General features: G+C 39.5%; 1 protein-coding gene across 3 annotated transcripts in view; it reads right to left on the reverse strand.

Moving 5' to 3' along the window:
• The window catches only part of tnr (tenascin R (restrictin, janusin)), an 84,251-nt gene that overhangs the window by 44,874 nt on the left and 21,416 nt on the right, over window positions 1–17,961 (reverse strand). The window contains exons 6-14 of one of the 3 annotated variants that reach the window (XM_069157315.1): window positions 17,047–17,523; window positions 10,844–10,963; window positions 10,524–10,667; window positions 9,340–9,455; window positions 6,056–6,206; window positions 2,763–2,941; window positions 2,231–2,321; window positions 1,647–1,729; window positions 568–670 (exon numbers count right to left, since the gene is read on the reverse strand). In XM_069157315.1, coding sequence (XP_069013416.1) covers window positions 568–670; window positions 1,647–1,729; window positions 2,231–2,321; window positions 2,763–2,941; window positions 6,056–6,206; window positions 9,340–9,455; window positions 10,524–10,667; window positions 10,844–10,963; window positions 17,047–17,523 — 1,464 coding nt within the window. Of the gene's footprint in view, window positions 1–567; window positions 671–1,646; window positions 1,778–2,230; window positions 2,322–2,762; window positions 2,942–6,055; window positions 6,207–9,339; window positions 9,456–10,523; window positions 10,668–10,843; window positions 10,964–17,046; window positions 17,524–17,961 lie in introns of all 3 variants that reach the window. The other 2 variants (XM_069157314.1, XM_069157313.1) reach the window with 2 other exon arrangements.

The raw sequence follows: 17,961 nt of genomic DNA on the forward strand, positions 1-17,961 counted from the left end.
ACTGCATAATTGATCAGTTTCAAATCAATTCAGTACGTCCACAGTGAGTTTTTCAAGCTACAGAAATGGAGATGAAATATAAAGGAGCAGACGACCGAGATTATTAGCAGGGAGAGCACGGGAGAGAGAAAATGAGAGTGACAGAACAGGAATGAAAGTGGAGAGAGGATCGATTGCATTGGCCAACAAAATAACACAAGGACCTTTCGCTTCTCTTTTATGCAATCCATGCCCTTTCCAGCATTATGGCCTTTCAGAAAAAAAACTTCCAAGCTGACCCCTTCTTTCTGAAAGCCTTTCAATATGACCACAAGACATCAAGCCTTTTACAGATACGATCAGTAGCCCATCAGCCAAGCGTTAGCTCTGCAGATAAGCCTGCCATGTTAAACACAGGCACTTCCCTGCTCCTTCAGTACACATTTGATGCACTGCGATGATACCGTAGACATCAGGAAACAGTGCACAGAGCAAAGGAGCCCCACAGATGTTGATGATAAATAATTCAAGAAATATTGACAACACAATCAATAAGAGAAGAAAAACACATCACTCCTCCTCACTTACCTGTGAGAGTAGTTTTAGTGGTGGCTCCCTCGTTGCGTGGCACAATGACTTTATCATACATATCTCCTGCTAAAGTGCTGTACACCACCTGGTAGCTCTCCACCTACATTTAAATAGAGATATTTAAACATTTACAACATTATTTTGAATTTATCGGTTCAAGTCTCATTAGAATGAAGGCAAGACTTTCACTGCCGAGATTGTTTTTTTTTAACTGTGCATCGTTGGTTCATAGAATAAATTGATTATTTTGTCTCGGCACAGCAGGATATTTGGCTCTTTGTCAACACTGTGCAGTGCAGAATCATGAGGATGAATACATTTGCAGCGCTAACAGGCATCGAGACAGCCTGGCTTCATGAGTCTGGGTGTGCAGTTGGTGTGGCATGGAAATATCGTGACTACAGACTGAAACAACATGTGATTTATTACATTTTCATTCAAAGTAAAACATTCAGTGACCATTTGTGCCCAGTGAAGTGTTCGTTCCACCGCTGTTATTGGCATTTACCAAGCCAGGACAATGCGCACACACACCTGTGGGCAATGATAGAGTACTCAAGAAAAAAAAAGGGAGGAATAAAAACCTGCTTTATTGCAAGAATTCAGGGGGATTCATAATGTCAAGAGGATTAAGGGAAAATTAGGTGTTCTTTATACAAAAAGGGCAGAATAAACATACAGCGGGCTCAGTTATATAAGGGGCACCTCAGGTTGTGCTGAGAGTGTGTAGAAGCTAAGAAATATTTCAGGACGGTTGAATACACCTATTTAATGTACTGAAAGAAAGTACTCACTCTGAGCCCTACCAGAGTATTAAATCTATATAATACTGGCATATTATCATTGATTCATTGTCAAACAACAGTTTTATGATATAGGTTGTCAAAAAAGAGCTCATTTTAGTGTTGAAATTTTGTTTAATGTATTACACTGCATAATATTATATCTACTCATGTTGTATTACATATGAAATCTCAATCCGTGAACTGTAGTAAACTGAAAAAATAAACATTAGAGTAAAAACCAATGAAAGTGAATCCAGATGAATGAATGAAATTTGGTCCACGTCTCATTACCTCAGCTTCACTGTTGTCCCATTCAAGCTCGAGGGTGGTGGAGGTCTTGGACACGAGCCGCAAATTCTTGGGGGCATCGATCTCTGAGAAGAACGATAAAGCTGACAATGTTGGGGACACTGAGACCAATTCTAAGGGAGTGTGACCAAGCAAACATCATCAGTTTAAACAGCATCAGAAACAGACACAGGTCAAGTGAGTCTGCCATTTCTAAAACTTCATCAGTTTCTACACGTCCTTTTTTAATTACATTTGTTAGCCACTTTCTACAGATTTTCTTCATTTGACTAATCTAAATATATATTTAATATATAAATAGACATCATGCATACATTTTACTCCAAATGTAGCTGCAAATAATGTTTGCACTTAATTCAGAATAATATTCCCATAAATAAAGTGCCTTCCTCTGTACAAACTTTAGGAAAGTAAAAATTACCTTGAGCAGATGTTCATTACCTTATTCAATATAGACAAACAGTGTGGCGTACATTAGGCCATATGTCATTAATGTGCTATTCTCAGAGGCAGGCACAGGATCACACACACCACTATCACCACATCTGCTCGCTGTCAGACCTCACCGGTAGTAAATTCAGTGGAAATGGATCCGCTCTCGTTTCCTTTCCTCACACCACTCACTGACACCTCGTAGCGCGAGCCAGGACGCAGAACCTTTGGAACGAAAAAAATAAATAAATAAAAACGAGACAGTTTGGTCGGTTTAATCTCTTTGCATGGATGTTTTTCCGTTTTTGTTTTGTTTTATCTCCAGAGACAGAAGCCAGGCACACTCAGAGATAAGATAATTTAACAAGCATGACAGGCAAACACACACAGACACACACAGCCACGCAAACACTTTACATTCTAGTAAGTAACACTATACTTGTTAGCACTGTAATAAACCTAAAGCCAATTCTCTACCCAACAATAAACAAGTTCACTTTTGAGGGCTGTTATTTTTCTGTCTGCAGATGGTAAGTGAGCCCTCGTAATGTGCCCATATGATCAGATCTGTGACTTTGGGACATGATGAAATGCAAACACACACACACACACACACACACACACACACACACACACACACACACACACACACACACACACACACACCTGCAGAGAGTACTGGCTAAGTGTGGGCTGGAGGCGGAAGGTGGTGCGTGGCCCCTCTCCTCCCACGAGGCCATAACGCAACACAATCTGATCAATCTTTGCCTTTGGTGGTGTCCATTCCACGAATGCCACAGTGTCTGACACATCCCGCACAATCAGTTGTGTGGGGCCATCAATCACTGCACAACAAAGGAAAAAAAGATGCATTGTCATAAAGTGACCTGCTGACATTGTTACGGACAAAGCTGAGTCACCAGCATAAAGCTTGAACAATAAATATTTAAAGAAGAATTTAGTTTGTATGGAAGACCCTGTCTTCTTCTTACATATGCTATTAAAGCATGTCAAAAGCCCAGATTCATGTTTTGACCCATTGGAGTGGGCCCCAGGCTGGGAATCACCAACCTAATGTAAGATAAGATAAAAAAAAAAAAAAAAGCAGCAAATCCTAGGAATATTGAGCATTTTCATGAAAGTGATTACTGAATAACATCAACTGTACTTTAAGGGATTTAAACCCATTTGTCTTCAAATGAATCCCATCAAATTGTAAATGTTGTTTAATAGCAAGCAGCCGCCACACAAAACTTGGCCTGAAATGTGCAAAAATGCTATTTAATTAAACCAAGCCAAAGAGTAAATAAACAGAATTCTGGCCACACATTTGATGCAAATTTTTGTTTTGGATATGTCTCAGTCATTATTCACTGGGACATCAAAATTAAAACCCTGAACTGTGAGGATGAAAAGTTCCCATTTATCCTTACGAAGCTTCAAGCTTTTGAAGCTGTAAATGTGGGTTTGTTATCAGTAAAAGCTGCTCTGACAGACAGTCATGTAAAACGTATCACACCTGACACATGCTCAGACAATAGGTTTTATCTGCACGAGGTGTAAAACATAAGCCATGATTCAAGTCTCTCTGCCCTGATCGCTAGAAAACAACACTTATTAGGTGTGAAGAGCTGAAAACACACCAGGCGTGATGAGGAAAACACAAATGTTTGACAGAAGAGGGATTCATGAGGAATTTTCTTTGCACGTTCTCATTGTTAGAGCATGAATGCCAATAGGAAGACATTTCAGTCAAGCTAATGAGGCGTTAGAGAACGTGATTATTAGCACTATATTTCTTTAACCTGTTAATTACTCACCTGCAAAAAGGCTATGGCAGTTGTGTTTGAAAAAAGTGTGAAAGATCATTTAATGTTGAGTGGCACACCACAACGGATAGTTCTGAAGGAACCATGCTGTGCTGTGATAGCATAATTATTCACTATTGCTGCCCCCGGGGAACTCATGGGAGAGACACATTTCACACAGTGAGTGATTTAGGACCAGTGCTCTTTACTGTGTTTCTTTGATTTTTTTTTTTGAGATCTAAATAAGTCCCAGACTCCAGCTTGACATATTGCAGGTCCACCCTGATTCTTGATGTATTAGAAATTGGCCCCTTGGGTCTCGTCCTAGAAAACATCCTGAGAAAGACAGTTGCTGAGAACCAGTTCCCACATGTGCTGTACTCTCCCTCTAGTTTTGCTCTGACTCCTTATCGCGCTCCCTCTGTCTCCAAGGAAGGATAAATCTTTGTTATAAATAATTTAGTAACTTCAAATTTGTCTTTTTCTCTTTCTTTATCCAATAAGGTGTCATGCAGTGGGTTGATTTGAAAAATTCATGAGAGAGTGCCATGAATTATTAATCGATACTTAATTACAACCCACGAAATGAACAAAGACTTGACAGGAAATGGATAGTGTTTTGACTGCAGACCTCAGAGTCTGAATTGTTATGGACGAGATTTGAATTGGCTCTATTACAGCTGTCTAAGTAGTGTCAGCTGGGTGCGGAGTGGGGCCAATAGCTCAGTGAGGTTTACATCAGGGACATAAATGGTGGCAGACCAAATATGTCAAGGTGACACTGCTTATTATACTGTGTGTACTGTGAGTGATATTTCTTTAGTGGTAGATCTGTGGTGAAAAGATAAGCTGAGTCATTGACTGATTAACAGGAACAGAATTGCTGAAAATTACGTAAAGCCATTAATTATTTAAGTAATTTATCGTGCAAAAATGTCAAACAATTTGCTTCTTCTAGCTTTTCAATAATGAAGTTTTGACGTTTTTCTCTGTTACATCAATTTTTGATTGAACGTCTGAAGGCTTTGGAATTTTGATATTGTTTTAAAACAATAAATTTTAAGATTCCTGTTGTTGCAGTGCTACAGATAGTGACATTGATATGTTGAACCATTTTAGCTCGGTCTCTTGTGCCAGATAAAAAGTTTGTAGTACAATTAAAAATTCTCAACATCCTTTTTCATAACTGAAAATGAACAGAGAAGTAAATGTAATTATTCAGCCCAAATTCATTGCATAGACCTGGGATTGATTTTTTAACTTTTGGAGCAGCCTTTAACCAATCAGACATGACCACCAAATGCAACACATTTAGACAAAAAAAACAACATTTGACTTAAACATCGTCGCACTCAGACACAAACACTGGTCATTAATTGGTCGGCCCTTTAGAGTGGCTGTGCAAACGTTAATGCAAATGGGGTTTACCAATTTCAGTTAATTGAGATTTCAGTCTGTCCTACATCATCATGAACTCAAACTCCATTTAGAAGCTGCGTCTTGTCAGATATATTGCTATCACAGTTATGAGACTGTCAGACAAAATCCTCCTAAGTGAGGGATTAATTTGAATGTGTAAAGGGTGACCTCAAAAAAGGACATTCAAACTCTGCATGCAAAAGGTCCCTTTTCATTTGTAAACATCTAACAAAAACCTGTCATCTGAAACATGAAGTAGCCTAAGTTTTGCCTGCTAGCATGGCCACTAGATGGGCTATTAACAGGCTTGCTTTGTGCATGTGCTTGTAAAAAGGATTTTTATTTATTTATTTTAAAGACTCATTATTATGGTTTTGTATTTTTTTCTGTTGTGTAGCACAGTTAAAAATGCTGCCTACAATATTTCCTTACCCTGGAACTCAAACCATTTTCTGATGGCCCAAAGTATGTATATTTAAATTATTTAATTAATATGATAAAAATAATTTGCTTTGACTTGCTGACCATTAGTTTGAACTGACAACTATAACTCGACAAGGAGAATATTTAGTCAGGGGTAGCCCTCAGTTAAGAGGTATGATTTCTCAGTGATCAGTGCGACCTCAGCAAGACGATTCTGAGTTTAAAGCCAAGTTAGGCAGATTCTAAATTCAATTATATTTTAAAATCATGGCTTATTGTTGACAATTTACAGCTTTCACTTCAACATACATGTTGTGACAGTAGCAGTGACTGGCTGGCTTCGACCCTGGTCTCGGAGTGCCACCAGGTTAATTGTATACTCTTCCCCTGGCCTCAGACCAGTTTGTATAAATGAAGTGATGGTGCTGGGCAGTTGTGCAGTCATCCCTCCATCATTGTCCTGGGAAAAAACAGAGATAGAAGTGATGAGATGAAAGGAGACTGGAACTCATCTCTATTCCACATTGTTTGTTAAATGTATTTTTGTAAATGCCAGCAACTGTGAAGCCCAAACTGCTTCTCTCAGTTAAGATAAGAAATCTGGCAGATAAAAAAAACCTCTCCTCACTAGGAGGACATAAACAGTGACTCATGCAGCTAATTTCTATGCTGTAAATTCTTTGAAATGTAGGCTGTGGTCTTTTTTTTTTTTTTTGACTTATTTGTAAACTTCCGGATGGTGTAGCACATTAAATTCCCAGATCCCCATGCACGGGTATGCTACGGTGATATTTCTCAGGCCATGTTCTGCAGAGGCAGCACTCTGCACATTTCCAAAGGCTTGTCACTCATCCATACGGAGCCCCAGCTATTTCCAGCTGTTCTCAGAGAGCCAGTGTTGCAAATGCGCTTCCTGCCGATAGACAGATGTTCCACCTACTGCTGGTCCAAGATCCCCAAACGCCTGTGCTTTGAAGGCTCGTATTAAAACAGAACATAGAACAGCTTGCTTCTTTACTAAATCAAATCTGTAATTAGAGATGTAATCCATTTAATCACTTCAACTAAATTACCAGGGTGGGCAGTAACACACAACGGTAATGTTCCAACAACAAGCGGTGTTCAGTCTTTATAATAATATAGTTATATCAAGGCAATGCTAAATTAAACTAAATGAATCGCCATAACAGTACAGCTCACCCCCATCTCCTCTGTCAATTTGATCATAATTAGTCATCATTCTCTGAACCGACAAGGTCGCCGCTTGGTGCTCAGTTTTCAGTTTTTTTTATTACTTTAATTTCATTGAGACAATGGTTGACAAGATTATGGGACTATTTAATTGCCCATTTATACATTTAAGTTATCTATTAGGGTAATTTAGCTGTTCGGGTAAGACAACATATAATTTGATATGTCTTTGAAAAAGGTTCCAGAAAGAGCTTCTAATAATCTTCTTACTATTCATAGGAAACAATGTAACAAATACATCCGATTTTTAATGATTCTTTTGCCTCCAAAGTTATAATTATAAAACCTGAATGATGTAACATCTATCCTGCTTTCAGCCAAGCAACCGCACACTAAAATAAAATATGATTCTTGTGCCAGCATTTTATATTTTGCACTTACATTAAATAAACAATAATGAGGAGGATCAAAGTGTTCCCCGATCTCAATGGTACTCTGTCTCTGGATTATTCAGACAGCAACATTGTTTCTAGAGAAACACACTGCTGTTGATTTTTGTAAATGTCAAATGAGCACAATAATTTAAAAAAAACTCTCCGAATCCATTATTTTAGGCTGGCAACAGTTTTCTCAGAGACTACCCGGGCAAAGCTAAACACTGTGCGTACATACAGTACGGTGTAAACTGTAGAAACACACACAGAGTTTGGAAGAGGTTCCCTTAATCATTTAATCATACAATTTGTTTAATACCATGTAGCTTCAGAGCAAGAATACCTGGCACTGTCTTCCTCCCAGGAGTGAAGGAGTGAGTTCCAAAGATCAGGCCTGAATTAACATCATTTATAGAGACATCATCTTTGAACAAAACGCTTCATGTAAAAAGGATCCTGGAGATTTGCACAGCCTTGTCATGCGTCCCGACCTCTGAGCTTTTATCATTTGCTCGACTATGAATCACAATGCTTAGATGCTTCAGGGAAACTAATCATTATGTGTGTTTCTGTGTGTGTGAATTGTATTTTGAAACAATACAATAACTGCAAATGGTAGTTTTGAGAAAAATTTAAACAAACCTGATGGAAAAGTCACACAAATTATATAATTGATCACTAGCCTTGTTTTAAAGGACAATATGACTCCTAACAGCAATACTGATTGATTGCTTTGCAGTTTTTATTAATTTACAACTGAAAGCCCACAATATAACATATAGGATGCTGTGGTGCTGTAGTATTGTACTGGCAGTTTTATATTTCATTGCAATATCACATATACACTGCAGCTGTTTCTAACATTGTTAACGGTGGGTCTCAAAGCTCGCCCTCCCTCTCTGTTTCCTCTTTACTGGGTAGTGAGTTTTCTGTTTGTTCGAATAGGCCAAAGCTTTCATGCCTACTTCCATTACGAGATTGTCAAAATTCACAATCCAGACTGCTGGATTAAATCCACAAGGGGTGGGACCGCCAACTCATAATATGATTTCCCCTGTGGCTGCAGAGAGAGAGAGAGAGGAAAACCGAGGGAAGATCGAGTTGTGAATGTATACAGAGACGGGATGAAGAGGAAGAGGGAGGTGAAAGAAAAGAGGGTAGGTTCAAGAGGTGAGAGAGGAAATGGTTACAGATCTCAACCAAGGACGGAAAGTACAAACAGATTAGGAGGGAAGGAGAATCGACATGCTAGAAGAAAAGAGACGTAATAAGACATGGAGGAATGGATGGGAAGGCTAAAAGGAATAAAATATAATTAGAGGAGGCCCGCTGATTTTTTTTTCATTCAAAACTTAAAAGGGCTTGAAAAATAAACACCAAAAAGCATCTTAACATCAGATTTGAGGCTTTGTGCCAGGCCGGACCAAAGGATATCTCCCCTGAGAACACCTTAAAGGAGAAAACCAATTACTGTGAGAGGGCACGAGATTAGAGCTGCGAGAGTACCTGAGTTTACAGCAGGAATTACAAAGAGAAAAGGTTTTGCCTTTTTGCTTGGAACCCAGCCTGTGTGGTTTGACGAAACGTTGTTCTGGATAGAAGTTTAATGGCTCATCCATCTAATAGCCAATAAGCTGAAGACAATCCGCTTGTTTAATTTGTTATGGGCTTTAAATTGAGAAATCCAATCCATGCAGTTCTTTTTCTCCCCGTTTCTACAGACATTTAAAGCCATTTACAGATTGGCATTAGTTAGATTTGAAAATAATTATGTTCAATCAAGAATATTTCACAAGCAAAATAATAAAAAAAAAAAGAAAAATGTGTGTGGGAGAGTCAGCAAATCTAAAAGCATACAACATCTGCCATTTTTACATCTGTCCTTCTCACAAATGACAACGGGGAAGTTTTACGGTCTTTCAGTGTGCTGGAACACGTTCACTTAGTGTTTATACATCTTTACTCTACCTTGGGGATGAAGCTGATCTCCCATCCATCGAAGGAATAGTAGAAAGGTTGCCACTGGACCTCCACCGACGTCTCAGTGATAGATTTGAAGACTAAAACATCCGGATTGGAGATATCTGGAGAGGTAGCAAGAGACGTATTATTGTTCTTTACTGACCCACACAGACCATAAATCACAGATCCATCTAAAGCTAAAGGCGTCCAATGCTGCGCCTTTCTCTTACACATTTCCTTTCTCTTAATGAATCTTAGTTCTTGCTGTACTAACAATATTGATCTTTTACATTGTTTGTGACTTGTATAGGTTACTTTTGTTTACAAAAATTGAAAACCTGAATACTTCACAAAAAAACCTGCTGAAAAGACTTTTAAAGCTGGGATATGTATGACTTATTTTGACAATTCTGATTATTACAAATAACACTCGCTCATCCTTTGATAATGCAGCAATGTGCCCAAAAATCTTTCCAGATAATCAAATTCTACATTTTATAATTCAATTTTGCAAATGCAACCAATAAATCATATCCTCACTGAAAAATGGTTGCATCAGGCTTAATTTCCCAAAACTGACTTTATTGCTCCAAATTCTACCATCACTGAAATTAAAGTCACTTAGCTGTGAAATGGAGGATGATGTTAGCAGCCTGGATGGCACTAATGGCAACGTTACTGTATACAGCCACACATCAGCTGATGTACAGCTGATATAATGTTCTGTTCACAATAAAAATAGACTATTACTCACTCAAGGGATTGATAAGTTTGCCAGAGCGGCAGGGTGGGGCAGTTGCGGCTGTATAGTGACGGAGGCTGCAGCAGCTAAAAGTATGGTGACGAAATGAATTAGCATCCAAGAAAATTTTCTGGAGTGGATGCTCCTGTTTAAAAATATAACCTTGTCGTTCTGATGAACGATTTAGGTCAAAACAAGACAGCCATTGACAGCAAACAAAAACCTAAAAGGGATTGGTGTAGCTGTGTCTGATTAGAGAGCGTAGAAACAAGAGAAGGAACTGAGACACTGAAGTCAAGATTTGAAGTTGGATATGTAGCTATTATACATTTTTATAATTACTGTCATTGCCAGAAGGGCTCAGCAAATGTTCTGCACTCCTGGTTTAAATCAAACATGGCTTCAATTAAAACTCTCAAAGGAAGAAAAACCACAGCTCTGTGCTTACAGGTCCACACAGTAATACTGGCAGGAACGCTGATACTGTTGTTAATGACGGCAAACACGTTGATGTTGTACTCCATGCCTGCTTCCAGCCCTGAGATGGTGCAGGTGGTCATATTGCCTGGAATCCTTATCTCGAGCTGCACACCTAACAGCGAGAGAGAGACAAGTAAATAAGATACACTGACACATGGCTGCACTTTTCTTTTTTTTTTTTTTTTTTTTTTTTTTTTTTTTTTAAGAAGCTGTCTTTGCTTTCAAGACATTTCGAAACAACAGAAAATGTAATTTCAACCTGAAAGGTCAGCATAGATCTGAACTTACCTCCGGGGCTGCTCGGTGTGTAGGTCACTAAGAAATCTGTCAGCACAACTGAACCCTCCCACTCCAGGTCAATAGTTCGATCCGTTACCCCTCGAACATTCAAACTCATGGCTGGTGCCACTGTTGAAAGAAAAAAACAGATATATATTTGTCTTTTTGTGGATATTCGTATCAATGAACCATTTTCAGTCTTACAACAAAATCAAAATCCACCACTGTATCACCTAAGAAGTAACTTGTGAGTAGTGCCCGTTACGCACTACTAAACCACTATCCATTAAATCAACGGACAGGTCGCCAGTCAATCACAGTGTAAAAAAATGTAAAGGTGATTATTTAACAGGCGGCATTATGGCGCGTCCTGATTTAATTTTCTGTTTGTGTTTTTTTTAAGTGTATTGGAAAATGTAGCCTTAAACATCAGTCAAGTCAAGTCTTGTGAACAGTAAACGTTTGAAAGAAATATGGAGCATAAATTTGCCATGGATACAGTGAGTAACAGTGTGGGCTGCAACATGACCCCTGTTTTTTTTAGCCTGTAATTGTTTACATTTTGGGAGGTAATATACACCAAATTAGCTCTCAACAATTTATTTTTGTTCAGTGAGATAAATGTTTTCTTTTTTTTCACGAATGTACACACTGACTAGTTGTGGGTTTGAGCTTCCACATAATATAATATAATATAATATAATATAATATAATATAATATAATATAATATAATATAATATAAACACTACCACCCTTAAATGAGATAGCAATAACCTAAAACTAAAACCTTCCTGCATTGCCATTTAAGCATGTAAGTCCTACAACTCAAAACATGTGTTTTAATCATCACGATTTTTTAATTTTTTTTTTTTATCTATGTTCACTTAGATGCTGTCAAGTAGATTTCCTGTGATCACGGACAGCTTTTAACCAGGCAGCCTCTGATACACAGCTCACTGAGTATGTCTCATACTCGAGGAGACTGCAGTGTGAATGTGAATTCCAGCCAGTAAAAGAAGACGGCGCTTGTGGCAAGAACAGACTGAAGTGGAGATCGTCAAGCTATAAACCTGAGAGCTGGTGTTGAATGTAAATGTGGAGTGTTTACAGCCCCCGCTGCCAAAAACTATGAAGGGGAGGAGGGGAGACAAGTGAAGGACATAACGGAGGAGAGGACAAGACATGAGGTACAAACAGTTTGAGTTGGAGAAACGACGGCATCAATGCCCAGAAGACAGCCAGAGGTAGAAAAAGACGAGAAAAGATGTGCTTGATGAGAGTAAATAATTAACACTGAAACATGATTGAATGAGAAATGGAGGATGAAAGAGAGGAGAGGAGTGAAGGAGCCGTGAGTGATGATGTGTTACAGGACACAACAGCACAGCAGTGAGTCCTCCTCCGGGAAGTTTGGGACACTTCAGTACCATTTCAGCTACTTTCTCATGCACTCGACAGATGGACGCATGCTGTACATTCACTTTGTTCATTTCAAAACAGCAGGAACAACTCTTGCAACGTTCACTTAGCAAGATTTATTTCACCGATTCAACGTAGCTTTTTCAAGCGTAAGAAGGAAGTAACAAATCAAAAGAAGGAGCAATAATCCATGGGACAGACATAGAGTGATTGAATAAGGTCATCCAGGAGGCTCAGTAGATAATGCTTGAAAGTAAAGATGTAACTCCCAACAGAAAGTGAAGGGCAGAGAGAGTGAAGAGGTTGTTCTGAAAAGTTTGTCAACAGTTTTTGGAGTTGAAATCGCAGAGCAGCGATTCTGAATGCAAATACTTGTTTAGACTGCTGGAACTGTCACTGAGAACAGGTGCAGCCTGACAGCTTTCCTCAACAGCAGAGCATCAAGAGAGATGTGGATGGCACGTCTCAGGTGAATGACACACCTTCGGTAGCCCAACATCCGCCTCGGATAAGAAACCGTTTAAAGGAGTTTACTGCTACCAAAGTACACCGCAGAGAACACACACAAGTGCAAATATTTTTCAGAAATAGGTGTTTAAAAACCAAAAATTTGTATTGATTTTTTTGTATTTTGAAATGCAAAAATTCAAACTGATAGACAAGGCCGTTATTTTCATGGTCAAAAAGGGATGAGTGAAATTTAAAAAAAAGTCGTTTTTATGTTCCATTTTGTTTGACGAAAAATAAAATCACAACAGCAATAAATGTTATTTTCATATTCTGAGAATCCAGTGACTAAAAATGCACCTTTATATTTATAATACCTTTGGAAACTATAAACTTGTGTTTAGATGCTCACCAAATAAATAAGATGTTACAGAGTAGTAATATCACTTGTGAACTAATTCAAAAGCTTTGTCTTCTTCATTTCTGGAAAATTACAATACCATTTCTCAGGCAGGTACCCTTCCTCATGTTTGATTCAAACTTGCTGAAGGTTATTGAAAAATCTTGCCTGGATTCCACAAGTCTCATTAGGGTTAAACAGCGTGCTTTTATAGGCAGATATAGCGGTATCTACTCAACTAAGACCTTGATGGTAAAACTGAAGCAGTGCATCAGCAGAGGACTAATTTACCTTCAGGCTTCTTTGTGTAATATCAATTTGCTTAACTGACTAAAAACTGAAACTTGTGCCGTGAAATAGAATATTTTGGGGGTTGTTTGATACAGGACATTTGAATAATACAGATTGTTAATCGTCATCTATCAGTTTCCTCCCTTTAAGTGAAGGTCAAAAGTTTGGCTGGATTTCTGCCCCAGTTTTCCTTTCCCTGGTCCACAGTGAGGAGTCCTAATTTGTTGTATTTTGTCTATAGTTTGAAATGCACTCAATCCAGCTGCAAACCAACCAGGGGTCTAAATCATAAACCAAGTTTGAGGTAATTGGACTGTTACCCAGATTCACAAAGCCTGACATAAGTTATCCTGGATCACAGTTATCACGAACCTGGCTACCAGCTCTCTCTGATCATTTTCAGTTGACCAGTTCAGATAGATGGCTTGGTCACATGAAGGCCGTTGAGTAAAGAGCAATCCAATGAGAGTCGGGGGCAGCTGTGGCTCAGATGGTAGAGCAGGTTGCCCACTAATCAAAAGGTCTTTGGTTCGACCCCCGGTCCACATACCCACATTAGGGATGGAACAATTTGTATTTGAATAGTCATTATAATATAAAAAATAGATTAGTATATGTGACTATCGTTCATCCTTATTTCATGTTGAAATGGCACCTGGTGGTAATACATTACATTAAGTGGCTCCCGATGGCATGCGAGCACCGTGCATGTTAGCTCTGCTGCCATTGGTGAAAGAATGTGTGTGTGACTGGGTGAATAGGAGTCAAATTGTAAAGCGCTTTGAGACTGCACGAGTGATAAAGCATGATAAAAATGCAGACTATGTACTTTTTAATAAGATATGAGAAGAGAATTTTACAAATGGCAGTGACAATATTCAGCAAGCAAAACATGGAATAAAAGCACAAAAATAACACAGAAGAAATAATATTATTAGAATAAAGAAACACAATAAGAAGTCCATAAAATTATTATATACAGCTGGAGATAAAGCCGACATGTTCGGTAGTCTTGAGCGACCGAGGGAAATAAAGTGTTTATAATTAAAGTTTCAAGGTTAAACTTTTCTATTGAGCTGTTTTTGTTGTACTCATCGTAATATTTGCTATTCATATTTTTTTTTGTAAACTCGTACTGTTGGTAAGCAGCTAAAAATGTTCAGATGGCAAAAATGACAGAATAATCTGCTGTCATAGAAGTTTTGTGATACATGAAAAAAGAGAATTCATTTATTTTTATGGTCAGAAAGTAGTTCAGGATATTGAAGGACTTTTGTCATAAGCAACTACACAATTTCAGCATGATAACAGTAAATTATGTTCTCCTGCTGCTGAGGCTGGCTCTGAAAGCCACTCAGAAATATTGTATGCTCTTTGCCTGCATATTGCTGTCAGCTTCAGTTCAGATGCGCGATGAGGTGAGTGTCACATATCTGCCAAATATCAGTCAAATAATTGAGCAGTTAATCTGTCGCAGTGCTGGTATCCACACGTATGTGCGAGATGTAAATTGTCACCACTGCCGCACTCAACATGTCAACAAACCAAGAGTGTCACCGCTTCAGAATTCATGGTAATGACTTTGCAATACCTCTGCTGTAACGACTGAATGTCACTCCTCACCACAAGCTGATCTCTGTTTTGATATATTTTTATGTAAAGCTATAACGCCACACCTGAAACATCACATTTAAATTCAGCAGCCTCCATTATGTCTCATAATGGGAGAATAAAGGCCACCGTAATTGAAGCAAAAATACACGCAGCTTTATTCAGCTTATAATAACATGAAACACTTTTAGCATGTCACCCCGCAAGTCTCTGGTAATCGAGCTGCTTCGTTTTATATTCAGCAAACTATCACCTACAAACATTGGCTATTTTAGCCTCTAATTACAAAGAAATAAGCAATTCGGTCTCCCTCCCTGAGTATAGACATTAAATGGGAGGGCAGCACGGAGGAATAAGCCTTAGTAATATGATTTTACGTCCCCGTCGTTCTGTCGCTTGCTCTTCTGTCTGTCCTCATCCGTCACTTTGTTGACAGGAGCCTGAAATGGCAGAGTAGGATCTGATATTTTGGCGTGGAGAGCTGGGCTTTGAACAAAGGCAAGCGTGGCTCAGAAACTGTCTCAGCTGCAGTTAATGTGACAGTTCTCTCCCCGGATGAATGTGACTTTTGACAAATGAATGCTGTTACACCTTCTGCTGTCAAGCAAGTCATGCACCCCACCAGCTGCATTTGAAGCACAGAGGGGTTTATTTTTCAGGGCTGCACACGTACTAAAAATGTTGGGCCAGAGAGCTGTGTCTAGATCTGTGAAGTTTACTCTAAATTCAAGCTCTACTAAAGGTGGTTGCATTCATAATTACTTCCTTATTATGGCTGAGAAATGAGATCGGACGACTGTAGCAAACTCTCAGCCCTCTGAGGCACATAGCTGGACAAAACCAGGGTTTCACCTTAGCTAAACATTACATTAGAACACCTTATTTCACTGTTTTCACACTAATTGTGTTGATACTTCTCTGTGGGCAGCCGTGCATGTGAGGTGTTTACAGGACATCTGTTAATTCTAGCTAGAGAAAATAACCTAGCTTATACTCTCCTCCTTGTTTTACTGGTAGCGATGAGCATTTCAAGCAAAAATACTATTTGAAAATTGTTCTGAACTATTAGATTATTAATCGACTATTCGCCACCGCCCCAACAGCGCACACACAAAGAGAGGGAGAGACTCACTTGCTGTTAACTCGGGTTTAGAAAATGCTTTCCAACCTGTAAAACTGTCGGCTTGGACAAATCTGATAAGAAGAATGTCTTTAGTTCCATCCTTGACAAGAGGGCCGTTGCTTGCGCCGCACATCCAACATCAAATTCACTTTGTCTGGCCATTGATTATTGATCAGTGTCGTTGTCTTCTTGGTGCTTGACTCTAATGACCTCATAAAGGTTTCTCTGCAGAGTTTGCACTGCACCTAATCTTCATTTACTTTTGAAAGAGTTCAACACAGAACTTTTTGACGGCCGTAGTCGTCTCTACATGTTTCTGCTGTTGGCACTGTGGTATCTAATCTCACAGCGCCACATAGTTTTACCTGCAAAGCTTCTGAGCTTGGTAACAGCGTGTTCTTCTTCCCGTTATGTTGCTTAATGGCGGCCGGCAGACAGCTTTTAGACGCATTACTGCCACCTTCTGACAGCAGTAACGCATTACATCCAAGCGCCCGTAAAAACAGGGGAAAGAAGGATAGTCGCATATACTGATACACTTTTTATATCCTAACATCTATTCGAATGTTCCGAAATCGTCCCATCCCTAGTCATAGACATTACAAGTAAATCTTGTCAGTGATGGAGGCTCTCAATCTAACGCTTCAACTCTGATTGTATAAGAAACCTGCTTCTTGTTGAAGAATTCAGCCTGAGGGTCATAGAGTGTCTTTCTGAAATCTGTTTAGGTTGGATTTCTGCTCTGAGTTACTTGATCCTGGTCACAGTGACAGCTAGTCTTCAGGGAGGACAACATCTCGGCTGAGAGTTTCTGCTTCAAGGGATTGATCCACAAATGTCTGACAAACTACTTTTAGTATTTGCCACATTCAGAGCATCAAACTGATAAGGGAAGTGAAGGATAAAAATTAATAGCCTACCAGAGTTGCAGTCATCTCCAGCGAAGCCATCCTGACAGACACAGAAACCCTCCTTGCAGACTCCCTTCTTGCTGCAGTTGTTGGCACAGTAGACCAGTGAGCAGTCCTCCCCCACATATCCGGGTCGGCACTGGCACGTCCCGTTGATACACAACCCCTGGTCCGAGCAGTCATTGAGACACCTTCCAACCATGCAGTCTTCGCCCGTGAAGGACTCCTCGCACACACACTCCCCGTCGATACACAAACCACGGCCTGAGCAGTCTGAAGGGCACCGCGGCTCTGAACAGTTGTCACCTCCAAAGTCACGGTCGCACACACACTCCCCTTCGACACACACACCCTGACCGGAACAGTCATTTGGGCACCGGGGCTCGGAGCAGTTTTTGCCAGTCCAGCCTTCCTCGCAGATGCAGCCACACATATCAAAGCTGAAGCTGCCGTGGCCGCTGCAACCTGGGACAAAGTCCAAGCGGCCTGGGAAGAAAGATATGAAAACTGTTTATTACGTGAAAAATGATGCCTTATTTCAATGTCCAAAAGTTAGACATTGAGAGTATTTTAAACATCCATTCATCAGTCATCAGCCTTGATGGGAGAAACCATCGTCAAAACATCCATGAAAAGCTGTTTCACTTTGTGCTTTGTTTTTCCATCCTGCCACTGACCTCCTTAGTTCAGCATTTCATTCACCTTCTGATTCTGATCGTGACTGCTGGAGATGATCATACATCTTTAGAAATGTCTGTTGAGCTTTTTTAGAAAATATTTGAATGGGCGGATCGTGTCAGTGGAGCAGATCCTTTAACTGTAATATTTTCTGTAACTATCCATTCCAGCACCCTCATATTATAATCACAGCACCAACTCAATAGTGAACAAAAATCTTTGCCAGCAGCAAAGGTTTCTCCACAC

The sequence above is a fragment of the Embiotoca jacksoni genome, unplaced genomic scaffold, assembly GCF_022577435.1.
Source record: "Embiotoca jacksoni isolate LCO1_2020_lvr unplaced genomic scaffold, fEmbJac1.0.p SCAF_22, whole genome shotgun sequence".
Taxonomy (NCBI): domain Eukaryota; kingdom Metazoa; phylum Chordata; class Actinopteri; family Embiotocidae; genus Embiotoca; species Embiotoca jacksoni.